This window comes from Enoplosus armatus, chromosome 7 (assembly GCF_043641665.1).
Source record: "Enoplosus armatus isolate fEnoArm2 chromosome 7, fEnoArm2.hap1, whole genome shotgun sequence".
NCBI lineage: Eukaryota > Metazoa > Chordata > Actinopteri > Centrarchiformes > Enoplosidae > Enoplosus > Enoplosus armatus.
In genome coordinates, this window is record NC_092186.1 from 15,557,726 (window position 1) to 15,578,897 (window position 21,172).

At 39.5% G+C, this 21,172-nt stretch overlaps 2 protein-coding genes across 2 annotated transcripts; one reads left to right on the forward strand and one right to left on the reverse strand.

Moving 5' to 3' along the window:
* Positions 1 to 77: 77 nt before the first annotated feature.
* LOC139288004 (afadin- and alpha-actinin-binding protein-like) lies at positions 78 to 6,654 on the forward strand. Its single transcript, XM_070909236.1, has 14 exons — positions 78 to 115; positions 2,043 to 2,157; positions 2,593 to 2,747; positions 2,882 to 3,085; positions 3,251 to 3,361; positions 3,488 to 3,623; positions 3,721 to 3,796; positions 4,071 to 4,251; positions 4,584 to 4,731; positions 5,113 to 5,249; positions 5,496 to 5,669; positions 5,826 to 5,943; positions 6,229 to 6,376; positions 6,493 to 6,654. Exons 2-14 carry the CDS (start codon positions 2,139 to 2,141, stop codon positions 6,638 to 6,640), a joined length of 1,755 nt encoding a protein of 584 aa, XP_070765337.1. The 5' UTR covers positions 78 to 115; positions 2,043 to 2,138; the 3' UTR covers positions 6,641 to 6,654.
* A 1,710-nt stretch (positions 6,655 to 8,364) lies between these two features.
* Positions 8,365 to 18,003, reverse strand: LOC139287279 (vitellogenin-1-like). Its single transcript, XM_070908244.1, has 34 exons — positions 17,964 to 18,003; positions 16,957 to 16,977; positions 16,575 to 16,726; positions 16,236 to 16,487; positions 15,988 to 16,149; positions 15,756 to 15,904; positions 15,509 to 15,659; positions 15,252 to 15,409; positions 15,001 to 15,166; positions 14,794 to 14,919; positions 14,480 to 14,698; positions 14,174 to 14,391; positions 13,986 to 14,083; positions 13,772 to 13,896; positions 13,579 to 13,680; positions 13,343 to 13,462; positions 13,051 to 13,237; positions 12,562 to 12,655; positions 12,302 to 12,487; positions 12,046 to 12,187; positions 11,747 to 11,957; positions 11,249 to 11,658; positions 11,096 to 11,140; positions 10,929 to 11,009; positions 10,646 to 10,852; positions 10,401 to 10,543; positions 10,182 to 10,317; positions 9,963 to 10,086; positions 9,699 to 9,879; positions 9,515 to 9,609; positions 9,243 to 9,337; positions 8,880 to 9,045; positions 8,571 to 8,732; positions 8,365 to 8,477 (listed from the first exon to the last, which is right to left on the reverse strand). Exons 1-34 carry the CDS (start codon positions 18,001 to 18,003, stop codon positions 8,365 to 8,367), a joined length of 5,037 nt encoding a protein of 1,678 aa, XP_070764345.1.
* Positions 18,004 to 21,172: the final 3,169 nt, after the last annotated feature.

The following is a 21,172-nucleotide window of genomic DNA, read 5'->3' on the forward strand; positions in this document are numbered from 1 at the left end:
CTGTTTGGTTTGCGTGCAGTGGTGTGTACTGTCATTTGGACCGACATGGATTAAGGAGCTGCTATATCGTGAAGCAAGGAGCAATTGGGGAATACATCACAAACGGCAACGTTAAGTAAGTACTGGAAACATTTTGTTATGCACTTCTTTATGAAATAAACATTTTAAACGTCTGCTTTCGTAACTAGTCAACTTGTTTGGCTAAGATAGCCAGTCGTTCGGCTCCAATGTCAGATTGTTTCGAGGTGACGGGGCACTCAGAGGGTAACGTTTGGTTAGTTTAACGCTGACTGCTCTGTAAAGATTGTGCATAGCCTTTGCTTTGTTTTATTTTATTAACGTTATGAACAAAACATGAGTTGTTGAGGGAACAGTGTCTTGGAAATAGCTCAGCAACATAACTTACATTTGTTCAGGTTCTTCCACGGTTGTTTGTATGTAATTAACTTACAGTCCAGTTCATGTAAACGCTAGCTAAAACAATGTGACACAACCAGCGTTTGTTTTACTTAACTGTCAGAAGGCATGTAGAAGTAAGGTAACCTAGTAAATATTCTCTGGTCATATAGCTAAGTCAATGTCAGCCTTTTGTGTTCCAGCAATGACAGAGTAGCTAAGATGTCAGTTTGAGTACACTTTAAAGTTACATTACATAACGTTACATTCACCTGTCCAGTGCACTGAGGGAACTTCAAATGGACTGCATAGAAATTGTGATATCTAACGTAACATGTCAGTTTATAAGGTACACCACCTAGCTAAGAATAATGCAATCTAATACAACAGCCCTGCAGTGAATCCTACTTTCATGAAGGTTATAATGCTCATGTTTTCTGCTCTAGAGAGGTGTTGATTCAGCTTCATGGTCATTTTGGAGGCTGTAGATTGTGGTGCTGTTGAACTGTACTGCCTTAATGTTGTACTGAGAGGTGTGTCCAATTTCTTGCCCACAATGAGGGTGACAACATAGACTAAATAGAAACCTTTATTAATGTATGATTTATTGCATGGCTGTTGTATTAGACTGCATTAGTTTTAGTCAGGTCTGAGCTGTCTCCTGTGGTCCCATCAAGTACCCCCCGAGGTTGTATATCTGTCTAAAATATCACTCATATTAACAGCACATTCTTATCATAATCCCCACCTACCTTAAAATCAATTCTGTAAATGCTTATGTAGAAATGTCCCTTTGTAGATTTTATGCTCTACTCTTTTATACCATACTAAGTTTGACTAATGAGTTAAAGGTTAACACTTGTTGGGTAGTCAGTCTAAGCAGGGTCTCGGCCTATTAAGCTTTGTGGCTGTAGGCTTGCCATCTGTCTCGCCAGGCTGATTAAGTATCACTGAAACCAAAGGGTAGGTCCCCTGAGTTAATGGTGAGTCACAGCATTTTTGTGACTAAAATGCATGAACAATTAAGTTCAACAAATAAAAACATTCAATTTATAAATGCAGCCTCTGCCAGTGCTCTGATAATTGCTCTGCCAGGATGAAGTGTTGTACATGATACTTTAAGTATTCAATAATATCTGTGTCTATTTGTTGAAAACATAAGCTTTATTCCTACAGGAGAAAAAAAATGTCATCATGTTTCTGATTGTGTGGTTCTGCAGACAAATCCTCATACTGTCTGTCTGGGATTAGTCTGATCAGCTGATGATAAGAGCATTGAGATAAGATGCCGGCCTGGTCCCAACCTGTAACCTGTTAAATACTCCTGCAGTGATGTGGTATAATACAACAACCACAACAAGATCATAATAACAATCATAATAAGCTTTGTCAAAGACTCTAAATAACCACATTTTAATATAGGATTTTAAATAATCTTTAGGATGGCTGTGAGTACACTATGTGATCACTGTTTAGCTCGTTGCCTGTGATAGATGAATGAGTTAGCCCGTGTGAATCTGCTGTCCTCACACTCTGTTATTTAGGTTGCTGCGTATTTCCACCCCTCACCGGTGCATGTTTACTCTCATTGCCTTGTAATCCAGACTGTGTTGAATGGGCACTGCTAATCTGACCCTCTATTTCAGGAGCAGAGTGCGTAGGTGGATCTTGTGGTGAGCTTTGTGTATACTGCACATGTAGTAGATGATCCAGACACGTAGCCTGAAGGCTGCACTGCAACAATGCCAGAGTCCTCCCTGGGTGAGTTTAGATTTTGACATCTTTGAAGACCAGTGAATATGCACTGTGAACGAGTGAGCTGAATGAAACTAACATTCATTAACACCTTAACATGTCTCCGAAACTGTACAATATTTTGTGGTATGATTTTGACTTTATGTCCTCATTTGTTAGATGAACTGAAAGATAGTACTACAGTGTGCTGCCGTCAACCTTATGTGTAGGTCACTGTATTTTGTAATTTTGTCTTGTGCTCTGTATCACAAACCTTGGGAGTTGGGAACAGGTTAAACTAACACAAATGGCAGATGAATGCTGTTCTTAGTTTTTGTGCCAAAAGTAACCTTAATTTCTTTAACATTTACTCTATATGAAGTGTTTTCCTTTTCTTGTCAAGCATTAGCTAATTAGCAAAGGCCATGCTGTATATATTTGACAGACATTTCTTTCCTGCAGAAGTCAAGGATATTTGCAGCAGCTCTGTTGAATGTAGAACATCTCCCTTGAGACAGTTTAGCCAATCATCGCTGCCACTGCACAGAAAGTCCTACATGCTCAGTGCCTTCTGCAAAGAGCACAACGTGCAAGAATGTCTAACACACATCAATCAGGTCGGTAACCTCACATGTGTCTTTGATGTATTATTAGCGCAGTTATTGATATATAAATGCTTGTTCCTAGTCTGGCTGGTCTTTCACATCATTTGCTCTATATTCTTTTCTTACTCTACTCTCTTTTTTTACAGGAGGTGTCATCTCTTGGCCTGCCACCAGTTTGGACAGAGTTGGACGGCAGCTCAGAGATGAATGTTGTGGCTGTGCTGAATTGCATGTACGACCTGATTCAGCTGCACCACAGGGGCCTCAGAACCCTGGAAAACATGGAAGTGGAGCAGCTTAAGTCCAGCAGCAATGTAGACTTCCTGCAGCTCACCAGCACCCGACTAAAAGTACAGTAACATTTGAAACCACTGATTCCTCCATATTAATATTGTATTCGATGACCAGACAAATGTGGAACCAAAACTAAGCACTTCAAGAGTTGCTTGGCAATTCTGAAAAAATGAACTCTTATGTTAAACGTTGTCCATGTCAATGTTGTTCTGTTATCATAGGAGCAGCTTGAACTGTCCAAAAGAGAGAACACAGGACTCCTTGAGAGAGAACGACAGCTGCAGCTGAAAGTGAAGAGTGTGCAAAACTGCCTGAAAAATGAAAAAGAAGAGGTACTTTCTTGGAATTACTAGACAATGTTGAGTGAATCCTCAGGCAGGTTTTTTCTCTTAGGTGGATAAGGATGACAATTTAAACAGTAAACACTTTTTATTTTCATTTTATTTCCCCCTTGCCAGGTGCAAAAACTGCAGAACATAATTGCAAGCCGGGCCAGCCAGTACAATCATGAGATGAAAAGGAAAGAAAGAGAGTTTAACAAACTGAAGGAGCGCTTGAATCAACTTCTGGTTGACAAAAAGGAGAGGAAACAAGGTGAAATGGAAAACCTATTCAGCCTCATCCTTTACGTTTACATGCCCTTTGAGACTCTACTTTTTTGATGTTTTACATTTGTCTTTCTTGCTTCCAGCCATTGATGTATTAAACAACATTGGAAGAGCTGATGGGAAGAGAAGCCTTTGGAAAACTGAAAAGACAGAGGCGAAGTAAGTTCACTTTCTTATTGCTCTTCTGTCTCGTCATTTTACTGTATCTAAAGAAATATTTATATTTGGAACACGAGAAAAAAATAAGCAGCATGACCTGAGACATACTACTTATCCTACTTTGGCATCTCAAACAAGTTGCACATCAGCTCCTGTCTGTTTTCTAGTTGACACAGATTTATTTTAGGAACACAGGCTTCAAACATGGTGGCGCTGCGTTACATGAGATTATAACGGATGAATAAACATAGATGATTGTCTTTCTCATCCCAAGGCATGAGGGGGAGATGTATAAGACTCTACTGAGCGACTATGACGCTCGACAAAGGGAGTTGTTGCTGGAAAATGCAGAGTTGAAGAAAGTGTTGCAGCAGATGAAAAAAGACATGGTGTCCATTCTAAGTTCAAGGAAACCAACGTTGACAGTCGACAAACGTCAAGATGATGGTGTACAGGTAGGACAAGTTGTTTTTCTTAATTCTCTCATTCCAAGTCACTGCTCTCACTACTGCATGTAGACATTATACAGTAGATCTCTTACCAGGGGTTATTAAACCACGTTTTCCCTTTTTGCTCCCAGTATTTTAACAACCAAGTTAGATGGAAAGATTCCAAAAAACATTGATTGCAAAGTGGCTGATTATGCACACAAACACAATAACCATGGCTAAAATATACCACAATTTGATTCAGAGCTGATGATCATCCTCATGCCTATTATTTAGTTTATTTAGTTTGCCAGATGTGCTACCAATAGATTGAAAAATACTTTCATTGTCATTGTCAGGCTGACTCGGAGGAGGAAGAGGAAGTGTTTGATTCCAGTAAAGAAAGCGTGGAGCTGTATTGCGTTAATGCCCGGGAGAAGCTGACCAACAGTATTCGCCTCCAGTGGAGGAGACTCAAGAGCCACGTTGAAAAATTGGACAGCCAAGGTAGTCTTCAAGCAGCATACTGTCACTGTTTGAGGGAATGTAACTTTGTGTTATGTAAGGAATTCCAGGGGATTTGGATTCCTCTCAATCCCAAAAAACAAGTGTCTTTGTACCGTTGATGTGGAAAGAGTAAAGTCATAGAACAAGGAACATTGTTCAACCTAAGAGAAACATTATGTACTGAAGCCATTGATCAGTTCTCTGGTAGTATGTTGGATGAAACTGTGACCACTGGTCAGTTCTCTCCATTAAAACTCAAGAAGTAAGCAACAACTAATACACAGACTGACAGATTTTCGAATGACATTCCAGACTGGATCCTTACTTTCTGTTAAAATCAATACATAGAAGAACATTGATTTTTTTGCGTTGCTTTTTCAGCATCTTTGGCTCAGATGGGCGGGAGAAAAAACACTGATGCTGTTTCCCAAGAGACTCATGAAGAGGAAATGGACAGACTGAAGCTGGAGGTCCAGCAGTGCAAAGACTTTATTCAAACACAACAGCAGCTCCTGCAGGTAAGACTGAATTTACCCTGAAATTTTAGCCATTAAGCTCCCTGGAGAGTTCATAAGTTCAAGTTGCCAATGGCATTGCTGAGACAATCAATCAAATTTGAAAAGGAGTTGAAAGGACATTTTAAACTGCTAGTTTTGAATAGTAGGTGACCTTTAATGTTGTGTCTCGTACTTGACCATTGTAACTTTAACTCAGTGTTTATTACATCCTGGCTGAGCAAACCACGTCTGTTCTTTTTCTTGTAGCAGCAGTTGAGCTCTCCGTGTGACGAGGAGACGGCGTCCCTGCTGAGTGACTGCTACATGCTGCAGGAGAAAGAGCGCCTCAGAGAGGAGTGGAAGACCCTCGAGGAGCAGAGAAAGATCTTTGAGAGGGAGAGGAGGAACTTCACTGAAGCAGCTATAAGACTTAGCCATGAGGTGGTTTATAAAACACTTTTTTTTTTTTTTTATAAAAATTGGTTTGTAGTAGAATTTAGGGAATACAGCAAATTGTGCTCTGTGTGCTGAGATGACACGAATCTGTGTGCTCACTTTAAGTTTAAAAAGCGCAACTTGTATCTGGTTGACTTGCAGAGGAAGGCCTTCGAGGAGGATCGAGCAACGTGGCTCAAACACCAGTTTTTAAACTTTAGTCCATTTGCTGACTCAAAGAAGCCCCAGATGTCAAAGTCTAAAAGTGCCTTTTTGATATGTGAGTGTCTGCTCCTGTGTATTGTACTGGCCTGCTTCACCTAGATACTGTGTAGTATTTGTTCTTGATCTTACTTGATTGTTGAATAATAATTATAATTAATAAACTGAATGAGAATGATGATGCTTACACTTTTTTTTTTACTTTACTTAAATTTGAGTTATAGTATGGGTTTATATTGTAATTCTTTTTTCCTGCTTGTTGTTTTTATTTATAACTATCAATAAGTCAATTATTATTATATATCCTGACGAACATCAATAAAGTTTCATCTCATCTTTGCAGCTGAAACAAAGGCGAGTGCAGCGTCGGCTCCGGAAAAGCTCATCAAATGCCCGTCTGACACCACCTCCCCCACACCCAGATGTGTCCCACTCACATCACCATCAACAGCCGACCTGTATCGCACGCTTTGCCTTATCCCAGAAAACAGGTACAGTGACGTAATTTGCACAATGATTTGTGAAAAACAAAATTCATGACATAACGTACCTGTAAATGAACGCTGCTATTGTCTATCCCTGACTCTTTGTCAAATTTGATTTCCAGCTCAACCAAACCAAAGAGAAAGGCTGAACATGTTGAAGAATCCAACATCTTTCTTAATGGAAATGTTCCGGTTCAGCACAAACAGTGGAACGACAGTGAAGACCACAGCAGCCACACACTCACAAAGGAAAAGAACAGCTCTATATGAAGCCAAAAACTTTCATCAGAATAATGTCCATTTATTATGGATGATTTGTGGTATTTCAGAAATACAACTGAATTGTGAAAGCCAAACACTTGCAGATAGACTGTAAAATGATTAAATATTAAAAAATAAACAGTCGAAGCCAACCACAGGAGTCTGGTTAGCTGCTGGTGTTCTGTGTGACTGAGAGAAGAGTTGTAATCTAATTGTTCCTTTTTTTATTATCTTACTGTTTTATTAATTAGACTATGTGGTAAATGTATTTATTTATTTATGTGGCACTGTACATCTTGTATTGGCAGTAAAATCTTATGTCTAAGTTTTAGGCTAGTATTTTTTGGCAACGCAGGTGTGCCACAAAAGGTCATGTGTCCTGGTAATGAGCTGTTGAAGTTGTCAACTGGCACAATGTTTTAGAGTGTAGATTTAATGCTGCTGTTTCACTGAATGCAATAAGAAACTGGGTAAAATATGAAATGTGTTTCTATAGTTTTGATATAGAAATGTGGTTGATAACATTGTTTTCTAGTAACTGTTGCAGTTAGTTGCATTAGTAGTGGGAGATGTATGATGTTTAAAAGCCTGTACAGTTGAAAACAAATTAGATAATGTGTAGCAGAACACAGAGGTTAGACCACTCTGATGTCTATATGAATGTAAAATCCTCTCACTATTTCTTAATTAATCATTAATATGTTTATTTTAGTGGCTTTATATTGACAGATGAGAATAATTCTTACCACAGGAATGTGACATGATGTATTCCAGATGATCTTATATTCTTGAAAAACATTCATTATACATTCTTGAAACACATGTCTTTTGTCTTTTGACCTTTTTTGGCCTCTATCGAAACAATTCTGAGTTCAACAGGACTGATTCACCTGTCCCCTCTCATTCATCTGTGTCAACTTATCAAAATGAAGACCAATGAGGTAAACCACACAGTGAAGTAGCAGCAGTTCAACAGAGCCGTCTAGTAAAGAGGTAAGTATTGTGATAAATGGCTTCTTGCTCTTGCATGTTTTGGAGCTGAACTGACTTGCAGTATTGGTAAACATCATTGTTATTGATTAACATCTGTAATACTAAGTCTGCAGATATGGTACATGGGTTATGTTATGTAGCTTTAAAGTACATTATAAAGGAAATGTACTCAATACAGTGGCCACAGAAAGTTGTGTCTGATACTTTCTTTTTGACAATTGAAATTGAAGAAACACTCAACCCAGTGATTTAATTTTCTGTAAAACTATTTTGGGAGTGATGACGTTCTGTTTTTCTGTGGAGGTGTCTATTGAGAGCATATGAAAAACCTCCCAAACTGTTCCATTAAAAGCAAAAAGCAGCAGTTTCTGTTGTTAACAGAAGCAACGTCTCAATTATTAAAATGTGATCTGACCATCCTCACATCACCAATATCCACCCTGGTTCTAATTATGTTTAATTATGTTCTAATAATTCTTTTTCAGCTGCCATCACATAGACTGATCTGCATTTAACAGTGTAAAGTAGGCTGAAAGATGTTTTCTAGCCCACTGACAATGATAGGATGGAGGGACATTTCTCATGGTGTGCATTCTCCCTTTAAGTAATGCATCACTGTAGCTCTATGAAGCTGCCGTAATTGAAAATATCTTTCAGAAAACATATTTTGAGATGCAGTTTATTTAAAATTACATTCAAAACATACACATGATGTAAGTGACTGGCGGAAGAAAGTGTTATTAAGTGCACTGAGCAGTGCAGCTGCAGGCTAGGTGGGCTTCTGCTGTTTCCCTCAAGTCCACGCTCTTATCGTAGGTGTTGCTCAGACTCTCAGGGCGATTCAGGGCAGAATCTGCACAAGTGAAGGGAGCAGAGCAATTGTATTTTTTCCTCCACATTTTAATATTCTGTCTCTTGAATCAGCTGTAACTTCTTGCAGACTCACCAGCAGGCAGGCAGTGGAAGCCAACAGTGACGGTGGTGGTCTTCACAGGGAAGCAGCCGGGCAGGCAGCGCAGCACAGGCTCGACAGAGTAGCATCTGGATTCCTGGCCATGGATGTTTACCTGCTTCTCCAGCTGCACAGATTCAAGCTTCATACGGCACTCTGTAAGAGAAAGGTGAGATTCTGGTGGATTCAGTGCATCAATACATGTTTAAAAAACTATATGCAGTGATATTGCTATTGTGTTGCATCACAGTGGAAAAGAGGGTGGGTCATTTATCTTAAAAAGGATGTGGCTTTGTGTCTCACCAGTGTTGTCCCTGCAGCTCTCGGCTGGCAGAACCCAGGAATGAGCGTAGCTGACTGCGTTCTTGGTCAGGCGTCCGTGTGGTGTGCGGTACTCCTGTCTGACTTCCCCATCAGCCTTTCCACAGAGTCCACAGGTCTGTCCCTTCATCCAGTCTACAACTTTAACCTGCATGGCAAGATCAGAGACATTACATTGCATCAAATATACAGTATCTGTCAAATTGATCAAAAGTGTAAAATCTTTTTTCTCCGAGGTCACAGTTTTAAGCCTGTAATTAATTTACGCAGAAAAGACATTTATATTTAAATGAAGAGATATACATTTTAGATCTATTGTTAAATAATAGTTGATGTTGCATTTACCTTCCATGAGTTCTTGTCAAAGTAGACTTCATGAAGACCATGGCTAGGAGCAAACACAGAGATGCCGTCATCCTTTTGCCTGATCTGGATTTTAGCTGTAAGAAAGAAAAACAGTTTCATAATAATTCACTTCAAGCTAATATAAATACATCACATACAAATAATTTAACAACTCTGGGGAATCAGGACCATGACGTGTAGTTTGCAGTATAAAATTACATGTTACTACTACAGTACAAGATTTTGAGGGTGGGATGAATGTGTATAGAAACCTGTGGGATGCTGGTATGGCAGGTTGTTGATGGGTATTTCCATTCCATTGACCTTCACGATCACGTCAGTGTTCTTCGGGTACAGGTCAATATCACTAGAGGGACAGAAATTAAAATATTATTTAGTTTTGTTAGCTTATGGATGAAAACCACAGTTGCTTTATTGTTTTTAATGTACACTCACATGTCAGCAATTTTCACATTGATATGGTTCTGTTCAATGTGATCCTTCTTCAGCAGAACCATGAACTTCAGCTCATCTGTGCAATCCTGTGCCAGAACTTGGTAGCAAGACAAGGGCATCTCGTTCTTATATCTCCTGCTGTTGAATGTGGTCAGTGTGTCTCTGGTGAAGCTACATTCAGCTGTGAAGGACAAAAAACAGGTTTTATTCCTTGGCACAGAGCTGCCAGTGCATTTCATATTAAACAATTAGGTCATCCATTACCTGCGCCAGCCTTTGCAAGCAAGTACTGGACTTTATCTGCAAGGTTATCTAAGGGGGTTAGACCTCTGATTCCATCAAGTGGCAGAGCAATGGGAAGGTACAAAGCCAGCTTATAGACAGTACGCTGTGGACAGAATAATTCACAATTATTAAAAAAAAAAGAGTAAAAACAAATAGGACTTATTTTATATTTTGGGAGAAGTACTTAATTATTCATACTGTTGGTATTTTCCAAATGAGGTCAATGATCCTGTCAGATGTGGCAACCACTGTAAGTGAGAGCTGCTTGGCGATGTTTTCGTCCTTTCCTTTAATCACGCCAGCCAGCATGGAAGCAGGAATGTAGTCATACACCCTGTAAAAGAATTTCCAAATATCAGACATTTTGCATATATTGCATGTGAGTAGGCTAAAGACAGTGCATATGAAGTGTCATACTTCTTTGCGTAATGTTTAAGGGCAGAAGGTAGTTCATTCCAGGTCACTTTGAGGCGAGCTGCAGGGCTTGGACCAACAAGACCAGTCTCGGCTGTGACCATGGTGTCGTACTGTTTGCATTCTGCTCCCCAAGCAACTTTAGCCTATTGAGAGACAGTAGATGTGACGACAAGGCAGCTGATTTTAATGGTAGCCTTTTTATATTATGCCCTAAGATTTATGATAAAAGCAAGACAGTGCCTTACTGTGATTTTGTGCTTGCTAAGCAGAACTCCATCAGCACAGAGCTTCCAGTTGTTATCGGCAGCCAAGGCAGCCAGAATAATCTGAAGTCTGGAGGTTGGTTTGTCCAAGTAGACTGCCAGTTGGTATCCCAGCACCTTTTTGTCAGCTCTGACAGCACGAACGATGATGGCAAAGGTAGGAGAAACTTCATTGCCAAGGAATTTGTTCTGTGGGAACAATTGGGGTTAATTCATGTGAGTACACCAACAAACCCAGCAGTGAAAAGATTTGACCAAGATTCACCTTTCTGTAGATGGCCTCAAAGCTTGAGGCACTGCTTCTGCTAACGGAAACTGCTGCTGAGGTTGCTTGAGAGGTGAGAGTCTACAACAATAATGTATGACAGTTAAAGGCCTCCATGAAAAAGCTGCGAATACCTTGTCATTGTTTGAAGCACCATCTAAATGTACCTGCTTCTTGTGGTTCTTCTGGAACTTGGGGCGATAAATCACTTGCTGTTTGGATCAGAAGAAATATTTTTGTCAGATTCCATGTTTACCGTGATATGTAGACACATTAATATTATTCCATGCAAAGTCACACAATAGTTTTGAGGTGTTTACCTTTGAGAGACGAGCACTGGAGCGAGAGGAACTTGAGCTAGCACTGAAGAGCGATGCAAGGCTAGATGCGGAGCTGGACTTGGAGGAGCTGACACTACTCCTGCTGCTGCTGCTGCTGCTGCTGCTGCTGCGAAGTCTACTGGCTGGAGCAGCTGCATCAATGGCCTTGCTGCTGACACGAGATGAGGAGCTGGAAGAGGCAGAAGAAGACCTGGAGCTCAGGCTTGAGCTAGAGGAGGATGAGGTGCCATTCTTCAGACCAGGAGCCAAGATTTTCCTGAGCTTCATCAATACTGGCCTTCCCTCAATGATTTCTTCTTCGCTCAGACTAATCTGTTTAATGAGCTTCTCTGCAGCCTTTGGTCCAACTTGAACCTCTATCTCCAGTCTCTCAATGGCTTCACCTTCAACTGAAAGTGTCATTAAATAATTGCATTAATAACTGCTCTGTGCACGCTGCTTCAACAAAATGCACAGATATTGTATCCCAATACTTACTTGGTCTTAAAGAAAGTGCAACAGAGTGCTTTCCAGCCAGTTTGTACAGGGCAATGTCCCTGATGAAAGCAGCGTTTTCAGTGGCAATCTTGAAACAGCCCTTCAGTCCAATGGCAACAGCTTTAGCACAGTACTTCTTGTTAAACTGAGCTGCTTTGGGTTTTATAATGGGCCTGGCAGCTGCTTCATGAATGATCTCTGAGGATATTGACTATGAACAAGAAAGACATGTGAACTATATTGTAAATGTAGATACTATTGTAGCTATCTTAAAAGACTTAAAAGACTTAAAAGCTCACCGAACTAGTAGCAGCAGATGAAACAACCTTAGATGTGAGAATCTCCCTTGAGATGGGCTGCAAGACTTTGGCAGGGATGATGGGAGTGATTCTTGCATCAGCAAGATCCTCAATATTTCTTGCCACAGCAAGAGTCTCCACACTGTTGAAAGAACAAGAACTTAATCACGTAGGCTCTAAACATAAATACATCTTAGAAGTGACAGAAATTTCATATTTTTCAGGTTACACACTGAGTTAAAATTTTCAGGCTTACTGCACAGCTGCAATGTTTTCAGGCACAGAAACAGGCAGAGCTTCGATCTTAAAGTAGCCCTCGTTGATATCAAGTCTTGCCGCGATTTTGGCGGGCATAATAGTGTTGAGTTTAGCTCTTGATATCAGGGCAGCCTGGAGTATGGCGGTGTTTACCCCCATCACAGCAAATGTGTTCACAGCAACGCTAGAAGGAGAGGACATTTGTATGTTACATTTCATGATATGATATATTTTGCACTTTTATTTTGTTGTACCTACTTTGGTCTGATCTCAGTCTCAAGCTGAATGTCTGTTTTCAGAAGGTGAGCAAGATGGAAGTTTTCTGGCAGAGCTGGTGTTGTGGCGGCCTTGACTAAGAAAACAAATAAACCCATTCGTCACCATTTAGCATAATCATTTTAACGCTCTTGGTTCCACTATTAGATGATATCATGTACCTTTGCTTTAATGTTGTTTTTATTAAAGCCAAGCACACTGTTTCCTTTTTTCTTTGGAAAAGCAATGTGATGTGTGCTAAATATACATTTGGTTTTATACATTTGCAAAGAAAGTATTTGGTATAGATGATGATATTAGGCTTTACAAGATATTATTAAGGTATTTTCAACAGTCAAGACTTGTTAAGGCTGTATCAGGATTGGCTGAAATGGCTGTTTTCAAGTACTTCAAGAGCAAGTCAGCACAATCAGCGGGATAAGTGGGACCTGTAACAAGCTTAACTGTGGATGTTTTCTCGCTCCCACTCACCTTGAACAGTTGCGGCAGCGACAGCAGCAGTGTACAGACTGAGCTCCATTGGAAGACCGGCAGCAGTAGGCAGGATACGCCTCACCTCAGTGGCCAGCAGAGGCTTAGCAAAGTGGAAGGAAGCACCAGACAGCAGAGCCCTGACGGCGTTCTTACCAAATGCCTGAACAGAGGGTCCAGTGGTGAGCTGTAGAGAAGAGTTTATCATAAATATTGTGTCTCACAAAAATTTGTGATAAACAATTTGTTATGGTTGTTATTGGTCTTGAGGTTGATAGATAGTGAATCATACCGCAATGGCCTGGTCAATCAAGACTTTGTCAATGTTGGCAAAGGCAATTTCTTGTCCGAAGAGTTTGACGTAGACGGAGGCCAGAGGTGTGTTGGTGGGCAGAGACCTCCACTCAAAGAGCTGAGGAAAACCGAAACACACAATCCACCTTATCAAGATCCTGCTGTGTTTTATCATGTGCTACTGTATGCTATTCTAGCCTTGTATTTGCGACTTCCTGGTGTTTAATTGCTTACAGCCTTAATGACACGCTTCATCTTGGTCATCCTGTCAGCATCGTCAACAAGTGCAGCGTTTTTCAGAAGAGCCTCCTGGAGCCCCTCAGTTCTTACTCCAACCTATGAAATATTCAAGATGTTAAAAACGTAATTTTCAAATTACTCATTGAATGCATTAGAGAGCAGGTGTTTTTTCCTATTTTCCTTTTACCTCCAGAACATCAGCAGCAGCTCCAGCAAGGTAAGCGCTGGTCTTAGCCACAATAGATCTGGGCAGAATGGTGGCAGCATCGTTGATGTAGAAAGCGCTGGCAGCAGCACCAAGCATCAAGGGACCTAAAAGAGTTTGATGAGATGCAGTTAGTTGATGCTTCAGAAGAAAAGAAAGATGAGGTAACTTAAACCAGATGTAACATTGGCCTTACTGTTATAGATGTCCATGTGGATGGCTTTGCTGAAACGTAAGCTTGGTCTGTCTAGCCTTGGGCTCAAGATTTTGACAGCAACGTTGCAAGCTGCAGCCCTGCAATGAAAACATAAAAGAGCTGAATAACCAGACATCAGTTTATGGCGATAGACTTGATAATGAACGGGGATCAGAGAGTACTCTTACACTGAGGCATGGATAGCGGCGGTGCTCCTCGTCAGGGACTTCATGTGAGTGTAAGTGAAGCTTGCTACCTGCAGATTCTGCTCTGACTTCACAATGTTGGCAAGAGTTGTTACCAAACCCATTGTAGGCCTTGTCTCAAACAGCACGATACATGCAAGCATACGGAGCTCTGGGTGAAGAGCCTTGTCCATATAGAGCTGAAGAGCCAATTCTTGGATCTAATTTAAAAGAGAAAGCCAACTCAGTACGGAGTTATGTGTAAAAACTTGTAAAAGGTTGAAATACTCTTTGGTGTTCAGAATTCACCATTCTGGGCTCCTTCTTTGCAATGTTCCTCAAGGCCATGATGGCATCAGCATGGACTCTCATTGGCAGAGATGCAGCTGCAGTGCCATGTATGGGCAGGATCTTTGTGATTGGCTTAAGGCTGTTAGGATGGCCAGCGTTACCCAAAACCTTCAGGAGCAGGATGATATCCTGGGTCTCATCTTTAGCGACAGCCTCTGCAAGGAGGTCCTGGATGGGCTGTTGGGGGAAATGAGAAATCAAGATCTCCTTTTAGAATCCAGAAATGTGCATAAGAGTTTGAACTAATATAAAAAAGAACAAAATTATAACACCTTTATAAGCTCAGCAGGGCAGACAGCCTTCTCAACACAGTATTTTGAAATCATGGTACCATAGCCAAGGAGAGCAATCTCACGCAGAACTGGGCTTTCCACTATTTTGCTGTTGACTGCCAGGGCCTAGAAGAGAGCAACAATCAGAAATGTGTCATACCTCCATTTTTATTACAGACAAAGTAACTTGCTTCATGGTTTACCCACCTCAACCATCTGGATGGCCTCAGTGTCTGCTGTCACCATGTGAATAGATGCAATCAAAGCCTGAGCTGCTTCAGCAACCGTCAGGTCATCAACCAGGAATTTCTCCTTGATGAATCTCAGAGCAGCAGGAGTTCCAATGGCAGGGATGGCATCCAAGATCCACTGTCTGAAAGAAGACAGAGTGAGTGAACCTGTATATATATATATATATATATTACATCTTATTAAAATGTTAAAATACTCTAAGTCACCTGTAGGCAGGTTTGGTTTTGAATTGGCTCCAGAGCATTTCCAGGTCTTCAAAGCGGGCTGCACGGAGGAGCTGAATGAGTTCCAAAAACTTCAGAGGGGCATCCTCATGGACTCTTTCCACATTGTTGGCAACCAGATGGTTCAGAATCTCCACAATCTAAGAACACAGGATTGAAGGGGAAGTTGTTTGATATAGTAGAGATTCACATATTTTTACTCATGACTTCACTGATCTTAAAGCAGTTTGAAACAATACCTGGGCCTGTGCATTGTTGATCTTGATGAGCTGAATGGGTGTCTGAAGAAGCTCAGTGGAAAACTCATACTTTAGAGATCCACGGTGAAGATACTGAGCCTCGATGGGTACAATAGGGGCCCTCTGAATCTCAAGGAAGACCAAGGATTGCCTTAAAGGTAATGCGAAAAAGGTTAATCTGCAGCTTCATTAAATTCAAACTTCCAACTTCCATCCATTACTACATTTTCAGTATCTATTGACATACTTGGTCTGCATCTGGGCAGCTCCATTCATCTCAGTGAAAGGTGAGAACTGGATCAGCTCATTGACACCTGCCTCCAGGATCAGGATGCCGCTAGCAACTGGCTTCAAGATGTAGCTGTATGCTGTAGCTCCTCTCAGGTTCTTTGAATCCTGTGAAGACGAACCACATAGTTGCTTAATCATGCAAAATTTTCTACTTTCATAGATGTATGCGGTGTAGGGCTTGAACCTACCTGCTGACACTTCACACATTTCTCAGTGTATGCCAACCCTATGTCCTTCATGATCTTATCCTGACAGTGGTTCAGATCTCTGGTCTTTGTCAAAAGGATGCGTTCAGCCTTTTCGTCTTCAGTGATGGCATAGAGGGTCTTGCACACACCCTGAGCTCCGGCCTAATGAGAAAAGTATATACGTTTACTGCAGAGATTCAACTTCCCGTAGTGGATTTATAATCATTACTGTAGGATCTTTGACAAACCTCCTGTAACTCGTAGATGTTCTGTGTCTTCTTGATGTTGAGCTGAAGGACATTCAGGACACCTCTGTAAACGTTCATCACCATTGTTGAGATTCCCTCAGGGGCGAACATTTTTCCGACAACACCATTAGCATACTCAAACTTGATGGGAGTCATGAGCTGAGCTGCTAGGGCTGAAGTCAGCTTGGTTGCTTGGATTAAAGGATCCTTTGGCCAGACGCCACTGTACTCATAGATCTCAGGTTCCACAAGCTAGAGTGGAAAGATAAGATTTATTACAAGGCAGTTTGTATTTTAAAAGTAAAAAGATTGTTGCTTGAACGTGATTTAGATCTTTACCTTCAGCATGTATATATTTTGGGCTGCAGCACTGATGAGAACTTTGCTGCTGACTTTGAGCCCGGCTTTTGCCAAACCTTCCTCCGGCAGACCGCCCAGGAGCAATGCCTCATATTTGTACACATAAGTCTTACCGGCAACAAAATCAGGAGCTGTAAGAACAATTCACTCAGTGAGAAGTATTCTACCTTATCCTCAAAACAATTATATATGACGTCATTATGAAATTGATTGTATTTTACCAGAATAATTCACTTTCATGTAAATTTAGCTGTGGTAAATGTACGCAAGGCATTGTGTTTCCAATTATTCACAAGTTTCCATTTATTGTTTGGAAAAATAGAAACTGTCCTTTAAAATTATAACACAGTACTGAACTTACCAAGGTTATGAGGTTGACCAGCTGAAATGAAATTAAAAAGAAATTAATAATCCAACAAAATCTTAAAATTAGAAAACAAAATAATGAAGTGAGAATGTTTATTTTTACTGTAAATGAACTAGATCTAATTGGGAAAAGGTCGAGATCTTTACCCTTTTCAAACACCTAGAGCAGACAAGATACTGTATTTGTCTCATAAATGTACAGTATCCAGTGTACAGTATACAGTACAGTATAGTTACTCTGATACTGATATTTTTAAATCTCATATTCCTCATTCCTGTAGCAATGATAGATTGCCTTATCTGTTTTTTGTTTAAACACATTTTTTTGAGTTCCTTGTTAAAAGTAGTTACAGTATTACATTAAATTGCATTTGACTTGATATTTTAAGGTCATAATCTGACTTTGAAAAGCAGGAGCGCAGGAACGCTGGAAACAGCAACCAGTTAGCCTGCACTGTAACATAAAAGCATCAAATATACAGTATGTAGTTTGCTACAGGTGCCTAATAAGAGTAAACAAAGTCATTTCCAGTAGATCTAAATAATGTTCAAGAGAAGTATACTTCTCTTTCCTAGTTGGTATTGTTCAAGATTTAACCAAATAAGCTCAAATAGAGGATGTTATGTTGTAGTTTATTGGCAGTGTAAAATTATATATTTGTAATTCTCTTGCAATGAAGTTGTACTTGGAAGGTATAGTTCATTATATTGGTGTATGATACTTAAAATGCAATGTGGCATTAAAATAAAAACACACAGAAACGTAATACCAAAAACCTCAGAAAGTCAAGTGACACAATACATGTTTAGGTAACAATGTGAGGTGTTAACTAGTGTGCTGGGGTAAACAATGTCCAACTTTAAGTTCTTTGTTAAAAATGACCATTTCAAATACATTATTTTAAGATATCCAAATACAAAATGTAAAGTTATTTGCAATTTCTGTTAAAAACTGCATTTTTCAAAAGTCACACTTTCGGAGAGAACAGAAATAATACTCACCCACAAGGGCCAGAGTCAGGGCAAGCACAACCGCTCTCATGGCTGATGGGGTTGTGAATGTCTACAGGCACTGGCAGCCTTTTAAAGGGAAATTTCTGCTGACAAAGTCCTACAAGGACGTCATGAAGTATGATATGATCCCTGGTATGTTTGATGTTTGATCGATACACTCTAATAGGTTATTTTTACCCTTTGATTCAAACAAACTGTGGTTTAGTTTTGGGTTGGGGAAGGTAACAGGGCGTGTATGAAAAGTTAGGGTCACCTGACCTTGTTCCCCTCAAATATGCCAAGTCAAAGTTAAGCATCGTGTTTCAAAATGTTTGCTGTGTCTCACAATTTATCTGACAATAATACATTGTAAGAAAACCCTGTTTTCCAACCATAATCCTTACTTTGTTTAAAAATGTTACCTTTTTTTAGCAGTTGCTCTATGTGCTCTTATTTGCAAATATGTCATTATTTGACATATAAAAGAACCAGAAGCCAACAATTTACCAAAAGAAACATATTGTTAAGAAACGTCAGGGGTTAAACTGAGTATAAACTTTCTTTTCAAACTAAAAGAAACGGTCTTGTTTTATCCAAGTGTTTCATCCAAGTGATAAATGGTTATATGACCCCACATGCTCAATTAAATGGAAAAAGGAATAACAAGACCTTTATTTAACTGAAGAAAAAATGTATTCTGTCATGCTCCATAGTCATATATAATGTACTAAAGGTGTTGGCTTGGATAATTTTTGTCTTTCCACATTCATAACAGTGCTATAAGTTTGTGAATGATGTGAATGTCTGTGGCATCTCCTCATTGTATTGTTGATATGCAGTTTCAAAGTTTACACAAGAGGACACCATGACTATGGCTGTTTGCTCACTTTATTTGTTGTGGTCAGGGTGACCACTGATGTCATGACATTTCTGTTTCACAGCGATTCTACAAAGTGTGCTCTGTTTATTTCTTAAAAATGCCCACTTAAAGGTCCCATATTGTACAAAGTGAGATGTCCATGTCCTTTTTGATTATAAAGCAGGTCTAGGTGTTATATAAATACTGTGAAAGTATCAAAACGCTAATTTTCAGAAATTGTGCCTTTAAATGAGCTGTCAACTAATTAAAACAAATCAGAAAAATGGACTCTTGAACATACACCAGTGGATAAGAACTGGCTAAAATGACAGAAACAATCTTTGGGAAAAAATTATTTGACTTGTACTTTGATTTTTTAGTTTGGCCCCATGTCCACTAATATGGACGGGTTGTTGTTTATGACCTATACTGCAGCCAGCCACCAGGTGGAGATCGAGACGTTTTGTCTTCACTTTTGGGGAGCTGTCATGAATATTAATTATTAACAGGTATTTCTCCTTTGTATGAATGGTTCTAACACTGGTATTGAATGATTGATGACTGATGATTCAGATCAATTACACTGTAATCAATTATTTGCTGTGATACAATGATATGTATATTGAGAAGGGAAAGTCACAAATTAACACAACATTTCAAGAGTTACGGTATTGAATGATTCTGGCTAAACCCTACAACAGCAAGCTACCTTGTTAATTATTATTCATTGTATTTCCAACACAAGTCTTAATGATAACTAACTAGCTGAACACCTACTGTCATCCACGGCCTTGTTGCTGTGGATTTATCTCTATAGATCTATGATAACTCATTTTAAATATAAAAATCAAAAGCCCTTATAATGTCGTTAACCCTCTGAGGCACAACATGGGTCAAAAGTGACCAGAGAAATTATTTTGTTTTATCTTTGCATCTTATGCATTTTATTACTTAATATTTATGTTTTCTCTTTACAATATGGAACATATTTTATTGTGGACCACTCTGCCACCTTCACTGCACTACACCCTGATTACATGGGGGGATGTGACCCATGTACGACGGCTGTTCATAAAGGAGCTGGCCAAAGAGCTTGTCATACATGAGGAGGTGCCTAGAAGAGACACCACAGGTGTCCATCAAAGAGCCTATGATCAGGTGTGGGTTGAAGTTTCAAAACCCAACAATGACCCAACCCCAGGAGAATGTCTCAGCTCAAGTTAAAAGGAAGAGGTGTCAGATCAGCAGTTTGTGGTAATTTGTTCTAGGTGTATACACTAACAGAAAGTACAAAGCAATACAAGTGGATGTTGACAGTTTCAAATGTAGAGAGTTTTTATCAGTATAGTTCACTACAATGTTCGAAAAGTCAGCAGTTGGTGCTTTTAGTGCAACAGACCCATCTGCAAGGATCATAGTGACAAACACACCGAGGATAATTGTTATCATTGTCCGTGATGGGAAAACAATAAAACAATAGTAATAATTATATAATAATTATAAAAGTAGATGTTGACACTGTTAAATTTTTTTTTATATTAAATTGATATTCAGATCAATAACACTGTAATCAATTATTTGATGTGATACAATGATATGTATATCATGAAGGGAAAGTCACAAATTAACATAACATTTCAAGAGTTAATTGTTTTTTGTATATTCAGAATTGCTGCAAAAACGATACATTTGACACAAGAATGATAATATTTAGTCTTGTATACAATTTTTTTTATACCCATGTCTGCAAGTTTCAGTTAGATGTGTAAACAATGTGTTTTCTTTCTCTACATAGCAAGACAGAGAAATTCATATAATGACTTACAATAAATATTTACAATAAATCAAACCAAAATAATTAATTATTTCTTAAAATCCTGGGTGATGACATACATTTGTTAAAAAGATATTACAAAGAAACATTCAGCATTCAACACAGGTCACTTTTGATCCATGTTGTACATCGAAAGGTTTTGAATATGATGTCCATCAGAGGGTGTAAAATTTCAAGTATTTTACATCTCAATCCAGACACTGCAGATCTGGACACTGGTGGTTTGTCTTTTACTGACAGTGTTTGCAACCTACTGAGAATGTTTCGCGCAGTGAGATAGGCTCCCACCTCCTGAGATCTTGAATAGGAAGCATCAGGTATATTTTTGAAAGGCTTGCTGCTTCCAGTCTTTATGCTTAACTAGGCTGATCAACTCCCAATTATAGCCCCATACTTAAAAGAATAGTTCAGCGTGTTGGGAAATACACTTGTTCGCTTTCTTGCAAGAGAGTTACATCAATAACCACTCTCATGTCTGTACGGTAAATATGAAAACTACCTCCATCAGCCAGTTAGCTATTTAGC